The sequence below is a fragment of the Phycodurus eques genome, chromosome 14, assembly GCF_024500275.1.
Source record: "Phycodurus eques isolate BA_2022a chromosome 14, UOR_Pequ_1.1, whole genome shotgun sequence".
Classification (NCBI taxonomy): Eukaryota; Metazoa; Chordata; class Actinopteri; order Syngnathiformes; family Syngnathidae; genus Phycodurus; species Phycodurus eques.
The window spans coordinates 2,508,718-2,530,541 of record NC_084538.1 but is presented as its reverse complement, the minus strand read 5'-3'; the positions used below and the strand labels follow the sequence as shown (position 1 = coordinate 2,530,541).

At 40.9% G+C, this 21,824-nt stretch overlaps 2 protein-coding genes across 2 annotated transcripts; both read left to right on the top strand.

The window, feature by feature from the left end:
* Positions 1–9,706: 9,706 nt before the first annotated feature.
* Positions 9,707–12,103, top strand: nkx2.9 (NK2 transcription factor related, locus 9 (Drosophila)). The gene is made up of 2 exons (XM_061696904.1): positions 9,707–9,914; positions 11,532–12,103. The coding sequence occupies exons 1-2, from the start codon at positions 9,707–9,709 to the stop codon at positions 12,101–12,103; spliced, it is 780 nt and encodes a 259-aa protein (XP_061552888.1).
* Positions 12,104–17,335: 5,232 nt separating this feature from the next.
* On the top strand, positions 17,336–21,399 carry nkx2.1 (NK2 homeobox 1). Its single transcript, XM_061696496.1, has 3 exons — positions 17,336–17,528; positions 17,595–17,810; positions 20,591–21,399. Exons 1-3 carry the CDS (start codon positions 17,336–17,338, stop codon positions 21,397–21,399), a joined length of 1,218 nt encoding a protein of 405 aa, XP_061552480.1.
* Positions 21,400–21,824: the final 425 nt, after the last annotated feature.

Sequence of the window (21,824 nt, the reverse complement as noted above, 5' to 3'; positions counted from 1 at the left end):
CGCGCGCCTGCGTCCTCGGCCTGTGATTGGCCGGCGGCTCCGTGGGCCCTCTGCTATTGGTCACGGTGTTTGACATGACACTTGACCCCCCCCCCACCCCCCCACCCGCCATCCTCATGCTCTGGGATGTCATCGCCAATGTGTTTTGTTATTGAGACAGATAGTACACTAGTGGCAACCTCCACGCCGCGTGGGTGCGGACCCCCCCCCCCCCCACCCCAAAATAAAAAGCCACTTCAAAAGTCCACATTTGTACATCACCGTTAAAAAAAATGCCACGAAAAACTACAACACGTCAGCTCGCGGGACACTTTTTCGTGCGTTTTCACGCGATTTGCTCACAGTTTTGCATGTCATCTGCATGCACGTGTTTTCATTCAAAAAACAAACAAAAATACAACAAAGTAGTTCGAATATTTGACAGGCGGCCCTTCTTCCACCTCATATCTTTTTATTTTTTTATAAACAAGTGTGCAAAAGAACTTTAGTTCCCCCGTCGTTTTTTATTTATTTTTTGGTCACGAACTCGCCGTCTTTCGGACAAACAAACGCATCGTCCAACCCACGCGTGGGAAAATGGCTCATCGCATCAACAACAATAACAACAACAACAACAACAACAACAAGACGCAACCAGAAGCCAAGCGCGAAACGTTCACGTCGGCGATTTTGCACACCAAACGTGATTCGAATATAAACCGCTCCAATCTCTTCAAATCACTGACAGACAAAAAATGTATTTTCAAATTTCAAACGTAAAAAAAAAAAAAAAAATTGGGTATAGTTGGGAATGCAAACACATTGGAGCATTATTATCATCATCATCATCATCATTATTATTATTATTATTATTGTTGCATGTAACATTTTAAACGTGTTTTTTTGTTGCTCTTTGCCCTCGTTATTACAATCATATTTGGGCATATTCATTATGTTTGTGTTCTTCTCTATCATCACGCATATTCTCCCCAATTATTATTATTATGATTATGATTAGATTTTGTTTTTTTACTCTGAGAGTATTTCAAGTGAAATAATCCCCATTTTCGGAGGTTTTCCGTCGGAGGGGGGAAACAATAATCATTGTGCATTTGCATATTTTTGTTTCATGTATGTCCAATTAAAACAGTCACAAAGTACTTTTGTAAGCATGCGATGAATATCAACTAAACTAACATTTGTCGCTGAATGCTCGCAAGAATTTGTGCCGCGTGAAATGTGTGTTCAAAATGTTTTGCGTTGGAAAATGTGCAAAATGTTACACGCGTTTCTATTTTCTTCCGGTTTTTCCTCCCGTGATGCGCGGGAGAGGGGAAAAAATGAGACCTTCAAACGCAACTGCAAAAAATGAAATAAAATAAAATAAAATAAAATAAGAAAAAGATAAGATGAGGAGGAAGTGCGCCGTGGCGCTTGTGAAATGGTTTGATCAATGAGCCACGTGCACATATTTGGCGCGTATGACGTCCGCCATTGAACAACGATGTGAAGGCGGTTGATTTTGTGGATTACATTTTTTTTTTTTTTTTGGGGGGGGGGTCGCCGCGGATGGATGAGGACAATCTTTTAGGACATTTCTGAGGCAAAAAAAAAAAATCAAAAATCAAAATAAACGAAAATAAATCTCCAATGCAATTTAAAAAAAACAGAACACAAACTTTGCCTGCTCGTCTGATAAGCAGGAGGAATAAATACATTTGACCAAGTTAGGCGTTGTGAATTCAAATGCTCATTTAACATTGCATATTCCCATATTTTGAATTTATAAATATATATTTATATATTTCAAAAATGATAGTGATATCTCGTATTTGGCGCCATTTGTTGATTTGCGCTAAAATGTAATATCTTGATTAATAATAACTGCGCGATGCGATGTTTCCTCTTCCGAAAAATAACATTCACTAATTCAATCTGTCATATTTCTCTGTTGAAATTAACTTTATAAGTTGCACATTAAAAAAACAAAAAAAACAAAAAATGTCGTATTCCATATAAGAGGTCAAAACCAATTTTTTAAAAAAAGCCTTTAGTTGCATGATATGAAATTCATTCATAATAGTGACAAAGATGACGTCATCACCACGAGAAGTATCCTTCATACAAATATTTTCTTGCTATTTTGTATGAAACGTTCGTTCGATGATTGCCAAGCATTCGAAGTTCTGTTGTCATAATCGTTGAAACGTTTTATGAGAAGTGGAGCAGCGTCCTTGGTTACAATTATGAATATCAAGAATTATGATCGACCCGATACGCGTCATTCCGAGTTGAATTAGACTGCATGTATTATTTGAAATGCAGTATATGCGTACAGCGTCAATCGTCGTCATCACCCGTTTATTGTTGCGGTATTCATAAACGGCGCTTGATGCGTTCAGTGACGCATTGTCGTTCAAAGCTTTCTTTCGTAGGCGCTTTTCAAACAAACAAATGCAAATAAAAACTGGATGCGGGCCGAGACGACGCCATTTTACTTCTGAACTATTATTACTCCATGGATGTTCCCGTGTGCGCGCGCGCGTCTTGTTCCACACACACACACACACACACACACACACACACACACACACACACACACACACACACCACCATTGTGCCATGTTGGCACCAGACCCACGCTACATACGTTGAATATTGACACAAATGTTTGTCGTCACGTCGAATGCGATCAATGTTGCGTCATACAAAAAAAAAAAAAAAAGCAGCGTCAAATGTACGATTGGAGCCTTTTTGCGCCCCGGAGCCACAGTTTGAAAAGCCAGTTGATGCAAGGAAAAAAAAAAAAAAAAAAAAAAAAAGGAAAGGGAGTCAAGTCTTATTTGAGTTCGACACTAATAAAGACGTCACGTGACGTCTCGTGTGTGTAGGGGGCTTGGGGGGGGGGGGGGCTTTTGACCTTGTGACCTTATGACACTTTTGAACGCAAAATGGAATCACAATCCTTGTGGGAAAAAACATTTTCTCACAATTTTATTTTTAAAAAATACAATATTTAGTTTGGGTTTTTTTAGTTGCTTACCTGTTTTTTTTTCTTGAATTGTCTTATTTTATTTAAAAATTGAAAACAAATATTGTGTTCCATTTTTATTTTCAGTTTCATTAAAAACTTTGCATTTTTATTTTTAGTCCTGTTTTTATTTTTTAAAAATCATATTCCTGCTTATAACATCCACTCGTTTTGTTTTTCATTTAAAATGTTCAGTTTTCGCTTTCTACTATATTGGCATGATATTTATATTTTGTATTCCACTTTTAGTTGGTTCTTTTTTAATTTTGTATTTTCATTATTTTCGTTGTATGTTCTCTTTTATTGATTTTTATTTTTCTCATTCTACATTTTATTTTTTGATATTATTGCTATTATTATTATTATTACTATGACTATTATTATGATTTATTATTGTTGTTGTTTCCCTCTGACCCCACCCCCCAAAAATATGTTGTTGTTTTTTTCCTTTGCGAAGATAACAATGCTCACTTTTGATTGACACTCTCAGAGAGGTTTTGTCAAAATTTGCAAGTGCATACTTTGACCTATAATATTATAACATAATCAGACATTTTCGGATGAGCACCACCTGTGCTCGTGATTCATAATTATGTGAAATAATGTCGTCGTGTGCGCTTTTCGGGGTTTTTAGCAATGCTGTGGCGCCATCTGGCGGCCAATCGAAAGGATCGCGTAACACAGTTTGAGTTGACCGGTGCTGAGCGCAGTGCACATACGCGTCCAGTAGAGGGCGGCAAAGGTGCACATATCGAAAGCAAATTCTGCTTTGAATATTATGACGCAATTATGAAGCACAATGCTGTCATTTTTGTTGAAGTTGTTTATCGAACACATGATACGAATGTCTTTTGGCGTCCTCAGACAGCAGCAACTTGCAATGACCAATGTCAAAATACAAATTTACTAAAATTATATCCAATACAAGTAAGAGATTTTATTTTTGGGTCTCACTTCAAGCTAAATAATCACCATTTGTTGAAAGTTTGCTGCATTTGGACCAATGAAAGAACATTATTTCGAGCTCATTGACAAGTTGTTTTACCAAAGGTTACATACAGTATATGCTATTACTGTAAATTGCACGTGTAAATGAAAAGGCTGATTCATAATGTTGTCCAAATTGAAACACATTTTTGGTAAGAAATGGTAGATTGCTCTTCTAGTTTGAAACAAGATTTGCAATAAGATAATAATAAATGTGAATATCTTACAAATCAAATCTACTTAGAATGTTTTTTTTCACCCCAAAAATGGGAAAAATTTGAAATTGTTATTTATAGACCGCGAATGTACTGGCTCAGCCCCACTGAGGTCAAATTTGGGTGACTGTGGCCCGTGAAAGCAAATGACTTTGACACTGTCGGTTTAAACTGTAAACGAACCACAAACAATAACCACAAGACACGAAACACAATTCCGATCAAGTTGGGACATTGTTTAAAATGCAAATAAAAACAACTGCAAATAAATCCCTTCACCCTCCAGTCGGTTGAAAACACTACAAAGATAAAGATATTTCATGTTCAAACTGATCAACTTAATTGTTTTGTTTTGTTGGTTTTTGCAAATATTCACCCGTTTTGAATGTGATGCCTGCGACACATTCCAAGTTGCGTTGCTCAACGGGCCTGGCACCATCTTGCTAAAATAAGCAGGGACGCCCCCGGAAAAAGACGCTGCTTGGATGGCGGCATGTGTTGCTCCAAAACCTGGATGCACATTTCAGCATCAATGGTGCCTTCGCAGATGTGCGAGCTACCCACGCAATGGTCCCCAACGCGCCCCCACACGATCACAGAGGCTGGCTTTTCAACTTTGCGCCCATAACAACCAGCGACCAACTGACTAAAAGGATGTAATTTTTTTCATCAACAAAATAATCGACAAATTACGCGATTATTAAGATAATGGTTAGTTGCAGCCCGAGCAGATGTATACTTACGGGTAGCGAGCGGCTAACGCTGGTCATATGTCGGGGAGCCAAAACGGGCCTCCAATAACGTGTAGTTGCTCACGGGGAGGCGTATTTGCAGTGCAGTTTTAGGGGCCCAAGCAAGGGGGCTCCCCGTTCTTGAAGCCTCCGCAGGGCCAACCGCGAGAGCCGCGTGGAGGCCGGAGAGGAGAGCAAATATTTGGTTGCGGCGAGGCCCGAGGAGCCCCCCTCAAATCGATTCAAAGTCCGAGTGTTGACGCTCTCCAGCGGAGGGCCGACCTCACGCCGGGCAAATGCCGACGATAATCCTCCCCACCGTCGCGCTTAGTCCGAATGGATCTTTCGGATGGACGACGCCATCAAACCGTTTCCCCGACTAGCAAATATTGGAAAAAGCCATTTTCAATTCAATTCATATCGGAGTAGTTCAGATAATGTGTTCTATTTCTGATCAGTACCTCATTTCGACCTCGATTCCATCTGTCACTAAATTTCCATCTAGTTTTAAGTATATATTTTTTTTCAATTATAAATCGTAGGGCTGTCACTGTGGCATATTTTGTCAGTGATTCCATCGATGAATAGAAGCGTCGGGTAAAAAAAAAAAAAAAATAGTTTGCAAAATATTTTTTTCCAGTTAATGTTTATGAACTGATCGCGCTGGGTTGCAAAAACAAAAGTTCTTGCAAGTTGTCGATGTTTTTTTTCAACTGATTTAGGACAGTTTTGCATCGCTGAATCTGAAACTGAAATTTGTTCCTCTTGGTCCGCTCAGGTTTTTTTGATGCCGAGTTCATTTTGAAAGAATCGAATTTTCTTACGAAATCGATTACATTTTTTGTGACATTATCTGTTGATTTTTGATACTATATTGTTTTTCAGAGAAATCTTTTAAAACACATTTTTTTAAAGCAACCGTACAAAAATTGAACGAGAAAACAAAAAAGATCAAAAAATGAACCTCATTGAGCAAAACCAATGATTGTGATTCTTATGATTCTTGTGATTCTTATGATTCTTGGATTCAGCGCATCAAAATTGTCCGAAAAGCCGATAAAATGTCTTCGACAATAAATTTGCTGTTGGCCAGCACAATCGTGAAGGATGACAGACAACCAGAAACTATTTACGCCGCATAAGCCATTTTAACTTTGACACTCACTCCAAACGATGAATCGATTATCGAAATTGTTGTCGATTAGTTCATTTATAATAATTTCCTGCAGTTCGTTGTGGCAGCGTGCGAAAAGTGCCAATATGTGAAAATCTTAATTCGATATCGTAAACAACCATTTAAAATAATGTATATTTCAATAATAAAGTAAATATGTCATGAGTTTATTTTGTTTAGTAATATGTATAATACTAGAGTTATTCAATTCATAAAAATGAACCGATGAGTGATGTTTGTTGTGGTTATCTCAATGAAATCTCTGCAGGCATCTTTCGATAAATTTCAAAAATATGACATTTGGTCTTTTTTTTTAACCTCTCTTTCTTTCTCTCTTCATTCCTAATATTGGTCAAATCCATCATTTGAGAGCTAAACATTTTTTGGAAATAACTGCTTTATGAATATGTTGTAAGAGAATAAAATAAAATTCATAGAATAAGGCATTTTGGACGTTTGGATTATTAGTTGAATGTTGTTGTTTTATCCACAATGTTTTATCGGCTTTACGAATCAAAGTTGACCCATGTAAGGGTGGGGGCGCTGGGGGTTGGGGGGGGGGGGGTGGGGGCGTGGGTGTGTGTTGTCTTCCATGTCGCTCGATCCCTGCTCGCCTCATCCACACTTGGAACAAACAATAAATGCAATAAATGCAAAACCTTGTGCACGTTGCGTGTGTGTGTGTGTGTTTGTGTGACCTCCTGGGTGGTCGTCACAGCGGGAGCTGGGGGGTGTTGTGGTGGTGGTGGGGGGTCTTTGCACAAAGGAGGAAGATGTCGAGGTCCGTTCACGCATTTGTTCCACGCGGTCGCCATTTCGCCGTTTTGCATTTGTCGGCCCTGATTGACGCTCAATGTAGGCAGGGTAAATCCCAGCTTGTCCGTGTTGTCATGGCTCTCAATGGAAGCGAAGGGGGGGGCGACCACTTGCTACATGAAACCCCCCCCCCCCCCCTGAAAAAAAAAATGCACGTGTCATGTGAGCAGCATGAAAAATGTCTAATGATCAGACTTTTCATTTTCCCATTTTCCTAACCCTGATTCCATTGAACATTTCCCTCCAAATTGTACAGCAGGGGTGTGCATACTTTTGTGCTCGTGGGCCACATTTGGCGTTGAAAAGGGACACAAGGGCCAGGTCATTTGCAGACGAAATGAAATAGTTTACAACACAAATAATCATTAATTCTCTTTTTTTTCTTATTTTTTTGTCGTTTGAATTACAATCAATTGAATTGAAATTAACTACATGTTTAATGCACTGGTAAAATGTATAGAAAATTAGTCATATTTTATTGTTTCCAATAAATAAATCACACAAATAAAAAAAAGAAATATTACCTGCATATGGAAAATAGTTTGTTTTGCTGGTATTTTTTATTTAATTTCTTACAATAAATCAATTAACCAATCATAAACCACAAACATTTAAAACGAAATATAAAATGCAGATGAGTAGTATTTTCTTTGTTATTATTTAGAAAAAAAATCAATTGACCAATAATTTAATGAGATAAATGAAACAATTTTAGGGGTGAAAATGACTACATTATTGCAACAAATATTACAGGACTTTCGCTTTGCATGATCAAGCCTTGAAATATTTCATAACCTTAACAACAACAATAATCTACATTCTCATAAATGTGTACAATTCGTCGTCACGGAAAAATCTGACGTCTTTTGTGTTCATATTTTGTGGCGCTCCTTTGATATTATTTCCATTTCTACCATAACAGGACTAAAAAAAATGTAGATTTAGATTGTAAATTATTTATTATTATGGTGTTACAATTAGTTTCATGAACAAGCGTGTTAATTCATATGTGATTAATCATAAAATATTCATGGTAAATTTGATGATTTATGTTGTAATAAAAAAAAAAAAGTACATTTACCTGAGGACCTTTTAACGTTATTTGTATCATCTTTTTAATGACCCTTATTGCCGTAAATGAATGATGTCATGATGTCATCGACGGTTCGATTCAATGTCACGCCAGTTACATTTTTTTCCTCAGTCGCTTTGGTGCATTTCTCTCATCAGCGTCGATATTTGCACAACAGCAAATGCGTTTCTCAAAACAACTCGCGCGATTGCTAAACGTCACCTGCAAAAGTCGGTTTCTCACCTCAAAATTCTTCGTTCGTCTCAAAAGTAAACATTTGTGTTTCAGTGAACATGTCAAGTTCCGCTGTCGCCGTTTTCGGGTCACGCAGTCAAATTGCTTCGTGCTTGCCATTTTTCGTTTGCTGCTTTTTTTTTTTTTTTTTGCATCCCAAAATCAACCAACTTTGTCCCAAACTGAAGAAAACAATTCTTAACATTTGTAAATTGTGACAGATTCTGTTGAATTTCAAACAAAAGGATTTACAAATTCATTTGAATTTCAACCGAAATCCGCACAATCCGTCATAAATCTGATAAGTACCCCAATAAAAAAAAAAACCTGTCTTGGGTTAATTGCAATTACAGTAAGCTTTTATTCATTTGTATGCAAAATTGTAGCAAATCTGAGTACATTGTTCTGAGAAATGGCAAAGTTGCGAAAGACTCATGTAACATCCATCCACAGAAAACAAAAAAAATATATGTATTTTAATTTCCCCCAAAAGAATGTCAGTTGTTCGAATTATTTTGCTGCAAAATTTGTATCAAATCCAATTCAATTATTGCCTCTTGAAAAGCAGCATCGTTCATTAGTTGCGTGCAATAGACATCGAGTCTTTATTGAACAGCTGCAAAAATATGTTTTTCAATTCTTTGAATTGACTTGATTCGAACGCGTCGGTTGCACTTGACCTCATTTTTATTATTTGATATATTATTCAAATGACGTCAGTTTGCCCCATTTTAGTGATCTAATGAGGTACTTTTTTTCTTTTCTCAGCGCACGAAATGAAAAACAATTCCCTGCCGATGCCTCGTCACCACATTTTCAAAGCACCCGCAAATCGTCCCAAATCCAACACAATCCAAGAGCCGTGACGTCACGTCGATGCCGTCACGCGTACTTATTCGTTAAACCAACTCGAAGCGGGCCTAATTGCCGACGAGTTGTATGCAAATGCTTGACACGCTGTTTGAGCTGAATTAAGGAGGAGGGGGGCGTTTCCTTTTTTTCCCTGTTTTTGGGGCGGGGGGGGGGGAGGGGGGGGGGGTGATCTGTATGCGTGATAATGGCACGCGGGCTTGTCTCTTGTTGCCACCCAAGACGCGATTCATGCCCGCGACAATTAGCGTGACGTGTTTGCGGATAATGATGACTTGTGGCTTCTTTGTGCATCTCGGCTCTCATTCGTCACAAACCCCGTACCCCCCCCCCCCCCGGCACCCCGCCCCTCCAAGTCCCCGCCCCATTCAGGTGCAAAAGAGGGGATGGGGCCACTATATATTTGTGTAAACACACTGTTGGAGCAGACCGTCAAGTGGACTTCGTGGAATCACCTCGAGTGCTTTGCTCCCCCCATGCCTCCCCGCCCCCACCCCCCACCCCCACCTTAATTATTTATCGGCGCCGAGCAAACACACGGCAGAAGTGGATGATTTCTTTTCTTTCTTTTCTTTCTTTTCTTTTCTTTCTGTGCGAATGGCGGTGCCCACCAAGTTCAGCTTTTCCGTCCGGAGCATCCTGGACTTGCCCGAGCGCCACCCGAAGGCTTTGCCCGCGTCCTCGCCACCTTCCTCGGCCGCGCGCTCGCCCCTAGCCCCGCCCTCCTCCTCCTCCTCCTCCATCTCCTCCATCTCCTCCATCTCCTCCGCCTGGATGCTCGACTCGGACCGAAGCTCCCGTTTGTGTGAGTGCACCTTTTTACCTGTATCGATATGAACGAATGGATCGATAATAGATCGACGGATGCGAAGGTGACTTTTTCGACCAAATTTGATGTAGAAATGCTATGAAATGCTTGACCTACTGATGAGGGGGAAAAACAACAACTTTTAATGTAACCTCTAAAATATGGATAACTCCATGAATTCATTCATTCATTCCAGGGACGAAAAACAGCTTTTCTGTCAGTTTGCTTCCTAAAAATAAAAAAATAAAAAAAACATAGCATCACTAATTAGTTGGATGATGGTGTTTTTTTTTTTTGTTTTTTTTTTTAATGCATACATTTTTGGGGGGATGAAAATCTCATTTCTGTGCGAAAGTTATCGACACGCAGAATTTTGGATCTTACCGAAAAGAGCATCGCTGTGATGTGCGATGGATGGATCGTCATCATCGTCATCATCATCCATACATTGGCGCTAGCACTGTTAAAAAACTGCAATATGTGTGTGGGGGGGGAAGGGGGGGAAACCACTTTTAATGTAACCTCGAAAATGAAAAAAAAAAAAAAAACATATAGTCAAATAGAAGCTTTGCATGCTAATTGAATTCATCCATTCGTGCACACGATTCCCCTGATTGATTTGAAATTGCACTTAATTCTTACGTTGGAAATGTTCGAAATGAACCAGCCGACATTCTGCCTGCTCAAATCGCCACTAATGAATCTTCGTCAACATTAACCCATTACAACATCATGCACAGATCACGGTACTCTACCTAGTTACAGGGAAATTGTAAGTAAAACAATAACAGCATTAACAATTTAAAAAATTAATAATTTTCCAGCAGCATGTGTGTCTCGAGTGTCGTTTTTATTAACAGGCAATTCCTTGTTTGCTTTGGTAAATGCTGACCCGACCGGCACTTACCTATAACACACACAACCTAAAGTCGCGGTTTCCATAATAATAATAATCATAATAATAATAATAAATAATTTGAAAAAAACATAAATGTGACAGTCAAATAAGGCACACAATCAACAAACTACTAACATAAACACTGTCGTTATTGCTGCAGAAATTCAGCATTGCATGGTGCAATGCATTCTGGGAACTTCACCATCACTGATTCTTTGAAAAGCAGTTGTGCAATCGTTTTTTTGTTTTTGTTTTTTTCCATGACCAATGGATATTTGTGTATTACTTTTGAAATGTATTAACATTCATTTTATTGTGGGTTCAATATAGAATATGTAATTTATCAAGAAAAGGAAAAAAGGATCATCGAAAATTTGCATAAATGTCATGAGACAAATGCTATATCGGGATATATATATATATATATATATATATATATATATATATATATTTTTTTTTTTTTTTTTTTTATTTATTTTTTTTTTTTTTTACAGCGTTTCGTTTTGGAATTTCAAGGTGATTTTTTTGCAGTTACATAATTTATGAATCTAAGCATTTTTTAAAATCAGTTGAAGTTTTTATTTTTTTTCGGCTATTTTTATTAAAAGCATATATATATATATATGTGTGTGTGGGTGTATTACACAAGGTATTTACGTAGATGACATTCCATTGAAAAACAAAAATTCAAATTCAAATGTGATGTGCACATGCAGGCTGGGACGAAGGCGGCGGCGGCGGCGGCGGCGGCGGCGGCAGCCCGGAGGCCTCTCCGGACTCCACCAAGCCGGAGCCCGACGAGGCGTCCCCCGACGCCGCCGAGCCTCCGCGCGAGCCGGCGAAGAAGAGCAAGAAGCGGCGCGTGCTGTTCTCCAAGGCGCAGACGGTGGAGCTGGAGCGGCGCTTCCGCCAGCAGCGCTACCTGTCGGGCCCCGAACGGGAACACCTGGCCCGCGTCCTCAGCCTGACGCCCACCCAGGTCAAGATCTGGTTCCAGAACCACCGCTACAAGATGAAGAGAGGCCGTGGGCCGGCGGACGACCTGCTGGAGATGCTCCGGCCTCCGCTGCTGGTGCCGGTGCTGCTGGGCGACCGGAAGCCGTTCGCCGACGGCTCGGGCGAGCTCCGCGTGCCGCTGGCCGCCTACCCGGCCGTGGCGGCCCTCCGGCAGCCCGCGGCCCTGGCGCTGCCTCCGCACCCCCTGCAACGCTCGCGAAGCCCGGCGGGCCGCGGGCTCGCCTGGACCGACTTGTGGAGCGACTCGGTCCACTTTGCTCCGTTCAAGTGACGTCGTTCCACAGCGCGCGTGCGCGAACTCTGAACTTTCCCCCACGCAACTTAGAGCTTCCCCGAGAATGAAAGAGCGCTTTGCACATTTTTTTCCTTCCATGTTGTTCCTATTTTTCGTAATTGTGCTCTAGCCTGTAGATAATTTTTCAATATCTGGTGCTACGTGCTTATATCTTATTGATTGTACATTTGAATGAAGTGCACTATTATGGAAAATTGCAGCAAATATATATTTTATTATTAGACCATGTTTAAGAGCTGAACTTTGTAAAGGAATGCATAAATAAACTTTTTTTTTTTTTTTTTTACTGCACATCCTGCTGTTTCCAGTGTTTGCAAAAGTAATGCTTCTCTATGTGTCGATCACGTCTCTCCGTCTTTTTCTTCTATCTATCCATCTGTCTGTCCATCCATCAGCGACTCATCTCTTCGTTCTGTCCGCCCCCTTCTATCTGTCACAACAATTTAGTTGTTTAAAAGTTTCAAATGAGCTGCTTTATCATGGAGAGGCTTAGTTCCTTCAAGTTGTTCATATTTTTTTTTTCTCGAGAGCGGAAAAGAACCATGGATAATGATGAAGTTAAAACGCCTGCTTATTAGAAAGTAAAAGTAATTTTGAAAAGAAGACATAAAGGCTGGAAAATCTGGAGACGTTGACTTCATTTAAGCTTTGACAGTGAAATGTCGCTAGAGTACCGAAGAGCACCAGTGGTTGGATGAAAATCTGCTTGTGGAAAAAAAATAAAAATAATAATTGAGTTAAAAATAGATGGATTTATTTTGCAGAGCTCAAGAGAACGAGCGATAAGTAGCGTGAGAGTTATATTGCAATAAAAGTGGAGTTTTCAGAATCAGGATTCTAAAACTCCCTTTATTTACTATTTTCTTTGTACCCATCTGAAACTGTGATACAAACGTGATCACCCGAGAGGTGAGGAGAACTCGGGAGAGGTAGAATGAGGTGTTGTATTTTAATTCACTTCCAGCCCTCCCAGTCAACATGGATATTTGACTTCTAAAGCCGTCAATGGCAGTGAGTGTCTTTTTCATCAATGAGAGACAAGAAAGTCATTCATAAACTGTTTTGATTGCACCCCACCTGTAATCTGTGATGCTAAACTCCTTTCTAAACAGTTTTCATTATTGTTGGGGGGGGGGGGGGTGATGGGGGGGGTGGGGGGTGAGGGGGGTCTCGTGTTTTCCCGCCCCCCCAGTAATGTTGTTTGCTCGTCCTGTGACCCCGCTGCCCGTCATCTCTGTCACCTGGTCCTTTGTGGCCCTCGCCGGGGCCACCTTGCACCACATATGGAGGGGGAGGGGGCAGGGGCTAAGGGACGAGCCCCTCTGAATGGACCATTGTGTCCCCCGCGCCCCCCTTTTCCTCGAGGTGGGGGTCCGCAAGGGAGCGAGACAAAATGTTTAGTGTTTCAATTCTCGTGATGTTTAATCAGTCCCTGCGACAAATTTATGAGCTTTGAGGCGACAATGGCGTTGCGGAGCATGATGGGGGCTCTGGGGGCGGACAAAGACAGGCTTTTAGGGGTTGCCACTGGTGTCTTTAAGTTGCCCCCAGGAATTGTCTGGGGCTCATATCAACCGGCTCATCCTTTAGTGCTTTATACTCACTCGAGTCCTGCGGGGGCCTTATTTCAGAGTAGTTAACTCGGTGGCGGTGTAGGCCACACGAGGAGTTTGCTAACCTACAGATTTGTTGGGGGGTGGGGGGGACGGCACATCACTGCAGACATAGTGGAGTGATTAGAAATAGAATGCAGTGAAAAGTGCTCACAATTTGGAGCGCTGAAGAGAACCGGGGATAATGAGGTAGCGCTACAGCTAAAACTGCTAATGAGAAAACAACGACAACAACAAAAAAGACTAAAAAAAAAGAATTTATGTCGGGAGTGACTTGCTTCAAGGTGTAACACAAAAATGTTTCTCGAGAGCCGAAGAGAACCAGGGACCGTGGTCTCGGGCTGCTTTTCTCCTTCAGGACCTGGACGACTCGCCGTGATTGATGGAACCACAAGTTGTGCTCTTTACCAGACAATCCTGACGGACAATGTTCAGCCATCAGTTGGTGACCTCAAGCTGAAGCGCACTTGGGTTCTGCAGAAGGATAACGATCCCAAACACTCCAGCAAGTCACCTTGTGAAAGGCTGGGAAAAAAAAAAAAAAAAACTTAATCAAGGTTTTGGATTTGGCCTCGTCAAAGTCCGGACTTGAATCCAATTGAAATGATGTGGCATGACCTCAAAAAGGCCGTTCATGCTGGAAAACACTTAGTTTGGAACTGAAGTCCAATAAAATCGAGCGTGAATGTACGAATTGTTTCTTCGCAATGAAAATCCAAATGACATATTTTCACATTCTGTTTGATCGTTTCAGATTCGGTATGACAAATTCAATTTCAAATGACCTGTGACAGACATCCGGGGACTGTAAGGCATAGCAATCGATCGGCGATACACAAATCTCCTCTTTGGCCAATCAGCGCCTTTGTTTTTTTTTTTTTTTTTTATCACGTGACATAGGGACGCTCCGAAAAACGTCGTTCTACTGACCTTTTGATTTTTTGTTTAAGCATCACAGTTTAAAGGGGGTAGAAGTAAGAGGTGTTCCTAATGATTTGTCCCGCCTTTCGCTGTTTGTCCATTAGATGGCGCCCGAGTACCTCCTTATGTTTTCAAGCTCTCAACTTCCCCAACTTGCAGAGGCGCGTTCCTCCACCGTGGGGCGCCAGATGACCACGAGTATTTTTGCTTTTTGCACCCAAGTCCTCGTGTGACGTCACTGTTATGCTCCACCTGTTTTTTTTTTTGTTTTTTGTTTTTTTAAACGCGCTTTGAGTAAAAACAAAAAACAAAACATATGTATGAGTGAAGTACAATGTTTTAACAGTGTAATTTTTGCATTCAATCATTTTAAGCACTAAAACATTGAATTATGTCTATTTTTAACACTTTCTTTTATGAATCTGAAATGAGAAAAACGAGTCAATTTATGTATGCATTTAAAGTATTTATAGTGTTTTTTCTCCGCTGACAATACCAAAACTCGTTTTATTTATTCACATTTTAATGAACACTCCACTGAATTACCTGATTTTGAATTGTAGTTTTGAGGTATTTTCTTTCTTGCGGCTTAGAAAAGAATATTTGATATATATTTCAAAATTCATTCCTATTTCAATTCATCCATCCATCCATTTTCTGTAGCGCTTCTCCTCACGCGGGTCGCGGGCGTGCCGGAGCCTATCCCAGCTATCTTCGGGCGGGAGGCGGGGTACACCCCGAACCGGTCGCCAGCCAATCGCAGGGCAATATTTCAACTCAGTAGTATTGAATTTATAAAAAAAATGTTTTTGCATGTATTATTTACCAGTTATTTATTTATGGCGATTTATTGAGGAAAAAATGATGTGCCATAAGTCTGACACATAGGCGCTGACATTTTGAAAAATGATTTTCATTTTTGAAAATGTCAATGTTGGTTTGATATTATAAATCAATGAATAATGTTAAATTATAATTGATGGATTCAACAAAATGTAGCGGTTGTCGCATTTTTTAAATGCATTGTTTATCAAAAATTTGTGTTTTGTTCATATCGCTATATACATCGATAATTTAATGATATGGAAACAATGTTATAGTGACAAAGCAAATATATATATATATACATCGACTTCCCAACGGGGGGGTCGGGGGGGGGGGGGTGTTCTTCCTGATCACGCTCTTCTAGGCTGTAAGTATATGCCAGAAGTGAGAGGGGGAGTGCACCAGCGCCAGTGGGTTTCTCCTCTCAAGTCTTGAAGAAGTCGGCAGGCGGCCCACTTGCACTCGTCTCTCCGCGCGTGACGTGTTCATCGAGAGGCCCTCGTGCACTTGAGAAAAATAAAAGTGCCTGCTGGAAAAGGCGGCATTTCGATCATATCAAAGATACACAAAAGTAAATAATCATGCATTTTTGCCATTCAAAAATAGAAAATGTGTTCGCGTGATCCCGAAACATTTCAATTATTTCAAACTCGGGGGAAAACAATTCAATTCTATGAAAACAAAACATTTTCATTATTTTTAGACTGCAGAAAATAATGCATTTTTAAAATAGTTGAAAAAGTGGAAAAAATATCCTTTTGCAATACATAAAAATTGAAAACCGTCCATTATTTTTTATATTGAAATTGCGTCCATAAAAGTGATGAACAGAATCGGCGAACAAAAGGGCGACGTAAAACACACGATATGGAAGAATATATTTTCAACTGTAGAAAATAATGTTTATCTCGCAAAAATACAAACTGAAAAGATTTAGCAAGCGCCCACCCGACGTCGCCCCTGCTCACCGCGCATGCCACCACCCCAGTTTTATCAACCCCTTCGTTCCCAAAGTCACCGTGACCTTTTGCTCAACCTTCTTCTCCCTTTCCTGCCCCGAACGACACGTGAACACTCGACGCAAAAAAACAAAACAATAAAACTCATCTCGTGCATCCTGATATCGTCATTTCAAAAGTTATTGAGGGATACTTACATGAACGCAGCACCTGATATTAACCTTTTTTTTTTTTTTTGTCATCACATGCTATGTAATATAAATACAGCACTAAATTGTACATTTTTTATTATTTTTTATTTTTTGCATGTATTTGCACCGGCTTGGTTTTACTCTGCTGTCTGCAGCCACGAGGTCGACATTGCGAACGAGAATCTGCACTTCTTCCTTGTCTACCTGGACAAACAAAACAAAAAACAAAAAAAACAGAAACCACGTTGACTTGACCCACTGTCACGCAAACAAACAAGTGCGATCATGTTGGTGGGGAGGGGGCCATTAAAAACGAAAAGCGTACATGAAAGGAGCGAGTGGCTTCTCCTCTCAAGTCGTTCACGCGCGTGCATGCGGCCCACTTTCTCGTGATCTCGTGATGTTCATCGAGAGACCCTCACTCGCTCGCGCAGTCGGTGCAGTTAATAAAGTGCGCGGTGACGTCACGGGAGCCCCCGCCCCCCTCCCTCCCTCCCTTAAACGTGTGCAGCGTGGACACCCCGAGCCGGCCACGGCGAGCTCCCACTCCACCCAATTAACGGCAACCAGAAGGACTTGCGAGAAGAACGAGAGGAAGAGGAAGAGGAAGAAGAGGAGAGTTTGGGGTGGGGGGGGGGGGAGAAGAAGAAGAAGAAGAAGAAGGGGAAAAAAAGGGGAGACCTCCCTGCAGGACAAATAATGTCGATGAGCCCCAAGCATACGACCCCCTTTTCCGTGTCCGACATCCTGAGTCCGCTGGAGGAGAGCTACAAGAAGGCGGCCGCCGCCGCCGCCGCTATGGAGGCCGGCGGCGGAGGCTACCGGCAGCTGCAGGGGACCCCCCAGGCGGCCATGCAGCAGCACCACCACCACCACCATCACCACCACATGGGTCCCGCTGCCGGCGGCGGGGGTGCAGGCGGCGGTGGCGGCGGCGGCGGCGGAGGCGGCGGCGGAGGGGGCGCCGGGGGGGGGTCGTACCACATGAGCGCCGCCGGAGTGCCGCAGCTGTCCCACGGCTACTGCAACGGGAGCATGCCCGGCGCCGGCGACCTGCACGCGGCGTCCTACCAGGCGGCGGAGGGCGTCAGGGCCGCCGGCTGGTACGGAGCCGGCCCCGCCGCCGCTGCCGCCGCCGCCGCCGCCGCCGCCGCCGACCCCCGGTTCTCCACCAGTGAGTTCACTGTTGTCTCACACACGCGCACGCGCACACAAACTTTTGAATGACGAGCAAAGTAAATCATAAAAACAAAGGGAGAAAACACTACATTCGTTATTTTAAAAAAAAAAACATTTTTTTTTTACGATTCAAATGGGGAGGTGAAAGGTCATTTGAATTCACTTGATTTGAACACACACGATTCAAATCACGTGCAACCGATGTACATTTAAGAATTAAGTGCTTTTCAGTGCAGAAATATAAAAGTATGTTTTTATCATTCTAAAAAAGAAAACGCTACGTTTGCTATGTAAAAATATGCACACGTGGTTTTCCTCCAATAAAATATTCCCTGAAGATTAACTATTTTGAAAATAGAAAAAACATTTTTACAAACATTAGAAATTAATTGATTATTCTAACAAGGATGGGAAAAAAAACGGTTTTATCGTTTCGAAACTGAATATTCTACATTTGTATTATGTAATAATACTGTTTTCTTCAAATGACGTCATAAATCAATCACAATCATAAATCAATCACAATCAATCAATCAGTTTTATTGACAGTTAACAAAAAAGGTTCAGTGAAAACAAATATTTGTTGTTATTTTAAAATAGAAAATACGACATTGTTACTATTCAGAACTCGAAAAGAATACCCCTTTTTTAAATATTTACAATAACATTTTATAATTTGAATATATGAAATGTAAAATTTTTATCATGTCAAAACAGAAACAAGTTTTACGATGAAAGTGATTCCCCCCAACCCCGACTAAATAATACTTAATAAAGTTTGACAGTAAATAGTACAAGAAAATTTAAAACAAAGGTTAAAAATAGTTGTATTAAAATTTAAAATGCTACCTTCTTACTATCAAAAAAAATTGGAAATTCTACGTTGTTTTTACGATCTTTTTTTTCTCTCTCTCCCGGTGAGTCACTTATGGAATCATATCAATTTATTGAGACTAAATAAAACAAAATATGAAAAGGAGAAAGGATTACATTTCTGTAAAAATAGAAAATAACACATTTTCACTCTCGTAGAAAGTAGAAAGAAACGTTATTTTAAACTAAAATACATACATATTTTTATAATATATAATAAAACATCGTTATTAAAAATAGAGATTTCTACATTTTTACTACATGTAAAAATTTAAAAGACCATTTTTACCATTACTACCTTTTATTATTTAAAATGAGAAAATAAAATTGTATGAAAATGGAACGAAATACATTATTTGAAAATGGAAAATAAGTCAGAAAAGATGAATATGACAAAGTAGAATACTTTATTTCAAAGCAGACACCAGTACAAAACAGAATGTAATCGATTTATTCCATGAAAATGAATAATTCAAAAACAATATTTACATTCGAAAATAACAGATTTACATTGAATAAAACAACAAAACGTTTTTTTTTTTTAATTATTGAAAAGTATAAAACAATAACTTTGTTACCATTCACAAATAGAAAAAATACTTTTTAAAATGCTAAAGTAGAAAATACGTCCTTTTATGACAACTAATTTCGAGAACACACAAATATTTGAACAACCTCTCGGGTCATTTCATTACATTGAAAAAAACAATAAAAATAAAAATAAGTAGACATGAAAAGGAGCTGAGACAAGAAATCTGATCTTTATTTTTTATTTTTTTAACAATGTCGTCATTCTAATTTCCTCTTAAATGAAATAAACAGTTACCAAGCCGCAACCCAAGAGGTCCACGATCTTAATCAACGATTTCCTAATTGATGAACGAGCTTCCGCAATTCCACATTTTCTCACTCAACGTTTCTATTTGGAATATTGGGAATATTGTCAACGCCGTAGTTTGATCAATATTGGCCTGGGGCGATATCAATCTCCGATTGCAAACGATTTTCGAAGCTCTTTTCTGTCCAATAAAAATGCAGCAAGTCGTAAATACGGTTTTTGTATGAAGTTAACAAAGCAATTTTTTTTAGTATCAATTTCACTTCATTTTTTTTACTAATATATATATATATATATATATATATTTTTTTTTTAAAATAACAAATGCATGATATTCCCGCAGTATATATCTCCTAATAATGACCAAAGACGTAATTTTGCTACTGAACGTAAAATTGCCATTTTAAAAAAAAATATTGAATAGATTTATTGATCAGAGTGTGAGAGAGAGAAAAAATGCATTTTGGTCCTCTATGAATGCACAAACAATTTTGCTACTCAGTGAAATTTGTGTGCTGTTTTTTTTTAACTGTCTACTTATTTTTCTTCCTTCAGTTCCATATTTATCACATTTCCTACAAACAAATGCATTTTTTTTAACGAAACATTTTTCATTGTCATTAAACTACACTAATATGTTTGTCTACAGTTATTTACTGACTATATCTCCCCTTCCTCAAAAATGGCAACTAAAAGTAGCGTTCGGGTGCCTGATATTTGCAAAGAATGTGTTGTTTTTCCCACCCCGCAATATATTGAGATGAGCACACCAATGCCATTTTGCTACTTGGATTTTTGGTTTTGAATACAAACGTATTTATTTCCCATTAACGTTTTTTTTCTTTTCAAACAATCGTCGTTTTCCTCCTGTTCTTATGTCCTCAACGATTGGCCGCGTAAAAGTGCATTTTGTCTGCTTTTTGTGTCATGTGAATGTGTGAGCAAAGAAATGCACTTTTGGTACTAAAAGTGGAGTTTGCGTGCTTGTTTTGTTTGTTTGTTTGTTTGTTTGTTTGTTTGTTTTTGAGCCAACGTGTGCTTTTGTGTTGCCTCCGCTTCTGCAGTTTCCCGCTTCATGGGCTCGTCGTCGGGCATGAACATGGGCGCCATGGGCGCCATGGGCGGCATGGGCGGCATGGGCGGCGCGGGCGCCATGGGAGGCATGGGCGGCCTGGGCTCCCTGGCGGAGGCCCACGCCAAGGCGGGCATGCACGGCTCGCTGAGCTCGGCGCCGCGGCGCAAACGGCGCGTCCTCTTCTCGCAGGCGCAAGTGTACGAACTGGAGCGCCGCTTCAAGCAGCAGAAGTACCTGTCGGCCCCCGAACGCGAACACCTGGCCAGCATGATCCACCTGACGCCCACGCAGGTGAAAATCTGGTTCCAGAACCACCGCTACAAGATGAAGCGGCAAGCCAAGGACAAAGTGTCCCAGCAGCAGATGCAGCACCAGGAGGGGGGGTCGTGCAGCCAGCAGCAGCAGCAGCAGCAGCAGCAGCAGCAGCAGTCCCCCCGCAGGGTGGCGGTTCCGGTTCTGGTCAAGGACGGGAAGCCGTGTCAAGGCAGCGGACCCGCCGCGGCGCAACAGCACCACCAACAGCAACACCAACACCAACACCACCCGCACCCGCAGCACCAGCAGCACCAGCAGCAAGCCGCCAACGTCATGCTCATGTCCGGCCCGCAGCAGCAGCAGGTGGGGGGCAGCGCCGGCCACTCCCCGGACCTGCAGGGGGGGCCTCCGCTCTCGGCCAGCCCCCCCGCGCTCCTCCACAGCCAAGTGGCCGGACTGTCGCACCTCAACTCGCCCGCCGCGGGGACCGAGTACGGATCGGCGTTGCAGTGCTCGGCGCTCTTGTACGGCAGGACGTGGTGACCGGCGCAAACAGGCGCAGAAAACTAATAAACTACGACATTTTCAACGAAAAATAATAACATTTTGGGGACTTGAGGTGGACGCCCCCCCATACAACGCAATTCGTGGGATTCATTGATGTCGATGGCATGGAGGAAAAAGTCCTTTCAACATCTTCATCGGTCGCACGTCATTCAAATGTGTTTATTGTTTGGGATTTGGGAGGCGGAGAGGGGGAAATGACGTCACATTTGAATCGCGTGCAACTGACGTTCATGAACAAATTAAGTAAGCCTTCACTTTTTCTTTTTCCCGTGCATGAACTCTCGACCATGTAAAAAAAACTAAACAAACAAACAAAAAAACGCTCTATTGTACAGTTTTTTTTTTCTGTTGTTGTTTTGTTTGGTATTTGTACGTTTATATGTAACTTATAATAGATATTT

Excerpts from the sequence above, each read along its gene's own strand:
- nkx2.9 (XM_061696904.1), top strand. The coding sequence starts at position 9,707 with ATGGCGGTGCCCACCAAGTTCAGCTTTTCCGTCCGGAGCATCCTGGAC. Across the intron at positions 9,915-11,531 it reads GGACCGAAGCTCCCGTTTGT|GCTGGGACGAAGGCGGCGGC; the intron begins GTGAGTGCACCT and ends GTGCACATGCAG.
- nkx2.1 (XM_061696496.1), top strand. The coding sequence starts at position 17,336 with ATGTCGATGAGCCCCAAGCATACGACCCCCTTTTCCGTGTCCGACATC. Across the intron at positions 17,529-17,594 it reads CCACCATCACCACCACATGG|GGGGCGCCGGGGGGGGGTCG; the intron begins GTCCCGCTGCCG and ends GCGGCGGCGGAG. Across the intron at positions 17,811-20,590 it reads CGACCCCCGGTTCTCCACCA|TTTCCCGCTTCATGGGCTCG; the intron begins GTGAGTTCACTG and ends CCGCTTCTGCAG.